At 32.4% G+C, this 2,761-nt stretch overlaps 1 protein-coding gene across 1 annotated transcript in view; it reads left to right on the top strand.

Moving 5' to 3' along the window:
• The window catches only part of LOC107617982 (vacuolar protein sorting-associated protein 51 homolog), an 11,682-nt gene extending 9,298 nt beyond the window's left edge, over window positions 1-2,384 (top strand). The window contains exons 16-20 of the mRNA XM_016319880.2: window positions 186-266; window positions 366-416; window positions 640-867; window positions 951-1,127; window positions 1,945-2,384. Coding sequence (XP_016175366.1) covers window positions 186-266; window positions 366-416; window positions 640-867; window positions 951-1,127; window positions 1,945-2,064 — 657 coding nt within the window. The 3' untranslated portion in view covers window positions 2,065-2,384. The remainder of the gene's footprint in view (window positions 1-185; window positions 267-365; window positions 417-639; window positions 868-950; window positions 1,128-1,944) is intronic.

Below are 2,761 nucleotides of genomic sequence, written 5' to 3'. Positions count from 1 at the left end.
CAATTCATACGATGAACTATTAACCATTTAGGCTTTGGCAATGTCTGTTTATGTGTGAAATATGAGTTCTTGAGCAAATCTGGATGATATTTTAGCTATGCCTGTTCGACCCTTTTTACTTTCTCTATATTTACCTTATAAATGTACTATCTAGAGGTCATTGTCAAGATTTACATTTGATGTCTTACTTTCAGTATGTAAATGTGAGAACTCAGAGGATATCATTTCTCCTAAAGAAGAGGTTTTCCACTCCAAACTGGGTCAAGGTCAGTATGTTATCTGGCTTGGTTTCAAAAATAGGAATGGTGGCTATCAACTTATCATTTGAAGAGACTGTTTCTGATGTGTTATTTTCTTTGCCACAGCATAAGGAGCCAAGGGAAGTTCATATGTTTGTTGATTTATTTCTTCAAGAGGTTGGCATGTTGGCATATCAGTATTTTTTTTCTTATATCAATTAATATGCTTTCTTCCGTTCAAGTTGCATTGCTAATGGGATACCAATCTGATTAAAGTTATTAAAGAATTGGAATTTTATGAGTGAGCAGGAAGTTTTATATATGCTCATTCATTGAAATTTATGGTAATTAACTAAAGCATGATTGAGCAGCATTTTGATTTCTCTATTTTATGTTTCAGCTTGAAGCTATAGGTACTGAAGTGAAGCAGACCTTGCCTCAAGGTAAGCGTAAGCACAGAAGGACTGATAGTAATGGAAGTACTGCTTCATCAAGGCGTAACCCCTTACGAGAGGAGAAATTGAATAGATCAAATACTCAAAAGGCAAGGAGCCAGCTTTTGGAAACACATCTAGCGAAACTATTCAAGCAAAAAGTTGAAATCTTCACAAAAGTAGAATATACACAGGTATTGAAGGATTATGATGTTTGTCATTTAAATTTAAATGGTTGGTTGAACCGTGATATATATTTTTAACATATAACTTGCAGGAATCTGTTGTTACAACCATAGTTAAATTGTCCCTTAAAAGTCTACAAGAATTTGTCCGGCTCCAGACCTTTAACCGGAGTGGATTCCAGCAAGTTCAATTGGATATTCAATTCCTGAGGATCCCTTTAAGGGAAATTGTTGAAGATGAAGCTGCAATTGACTTCTTGCTTGATGAGGTTTGGAATATAGACTTTTTTTGGATTCTAATTTTTACATATTGGTATTATTTTTCATACCCATGAGAATATAATTGAGATTAATGTTCAAATTTGATCATTGATAGTATCAAACTTTTGCTATTGATATTACCTCTTTTTAAACCCATGAGAATATGTAGGTAATTTCAAGATGTTCTAATAGTGTGAAAAAGTTTTACATTGTCATCGAGTCAAATTCTTTCTTTTAGATGGCTATTTAAGTAGGTTTGAAAAGAAGTTTTTATTGATACAACAATGAATAGTTGCATGTTTATATAAAATATTTTTTCACCAACATTACATAGAAATTGAATCATTCTTTTCAATTTTTGGGAAATATGCAAATGATCCCCTTGAACTTTGCCTTACTGCAATTTAGACGCTGAACCTTCAAAACTTGCAGTTTGACACACTTGAAGTTGTGAAGTGACCGAAAAAAGACTTCTTAAACTTTTCTTCCAAAATTATTCCTTCACTAATGTGTTCTACAAATCATTTCTTAATAGAAGGATAATTTTGGATAAAAGTTAGCAAATGTTAGTGAAGGGATAATTTTGGAAGAAAAGTTCGCAAACCGTCTTTTTTTGCTCTATTTGATTATTTCCAGGTGGTAAATTGAACACTTAAATGTTCAGTATCTAAATTTGATGAGTCAAAATCAGGGACTTATTACAACTTTCCTCCTTTTTTCTTCTTTCTTTTTTTCTTTTTTTTCCCCCCAATTCATCGTTAGCTTCTAGCCTTCCATATTTGTGTCGGCATATTCGATTTGATTAATGTGTACCTGGGGACACAGGTGATTGTTGCTACTGCAGAGCGGTGTCTTGATCCAATTCCATTAGAGCCTCCCATACTTGACAAACTTATACAAGCGAAGTTGGCCAAATCCAAGGAGCAAAATGCAATCCCTTCCTAAACATTTATTGGAAGCAAGAGCAGAGAAGGATATACTTGTGTTCTTATTGTAATATCACTCAAATAGTTCTTTATATGATATCTCTCCTCTACTAGTTACTGTTTTGGCAGTTGTTTATCAGCCGTATTCATCATGGGTTCACTTGGTAAATCACTTGTAACATGGTGGAGGTATTCGAGCAGGTAGTTTTACACCCGGAGATATTTCTTTATTGAGGGGAAAAAGGAAAATCTTACTCCATACTGTACATTGCTCATTTGTTTATTCCAGTGTGTGCACGGACTTAAAAGAGAACTTAATTTAATTTCATTGAGTGCAAATAGATTTAGTTTAATGTATTATGCAAGATCAAAGAAATCAATGATACAAAATTACAAATCAACAAATGATTTATTTTTGTTAAAAAAATGTTCACAAAAATAATATATCGACTTATGTATGTATAAAGAACAATATTAACAATACTGTTGGTTTGCATTGAACTTAGAGTTGATGAATAAAATATAATTGAAAAAAGAAACAAAAAACATAATAGATACTTGTTCTGTTTGAATTTGAATTCAAGTATTCATAGGGAACTACAATTTTCCCTGCTTATTCTTGGTCTGTTGTTTGAGGTTTGGGGTTAAAATGTTGATTTTTAATTATGTTAAAATATGTGAGGTGGTTTTAAAAATGAGTTTAATTACAGTCATTC

This window comes from Arachis ipaensis, chromosome B09, assembly GCF_000816755.2.
Source record: "Arachis ipaensis cultivar K30076 chromosome B09, Araip1.1, whole genome shotgun sequence".
Classification (NCBI taxonomy): Eukaryota; Viridiplantae; Streptophyta; class Magnoliopsida; order Fabales; family Fabaceae; genus Arachis; species Arachis ipaensis.
Note: the sequence above shows the minus strand (reverse complement) of the source record. Positions and strands in the feature narration are given on the sequence as shown.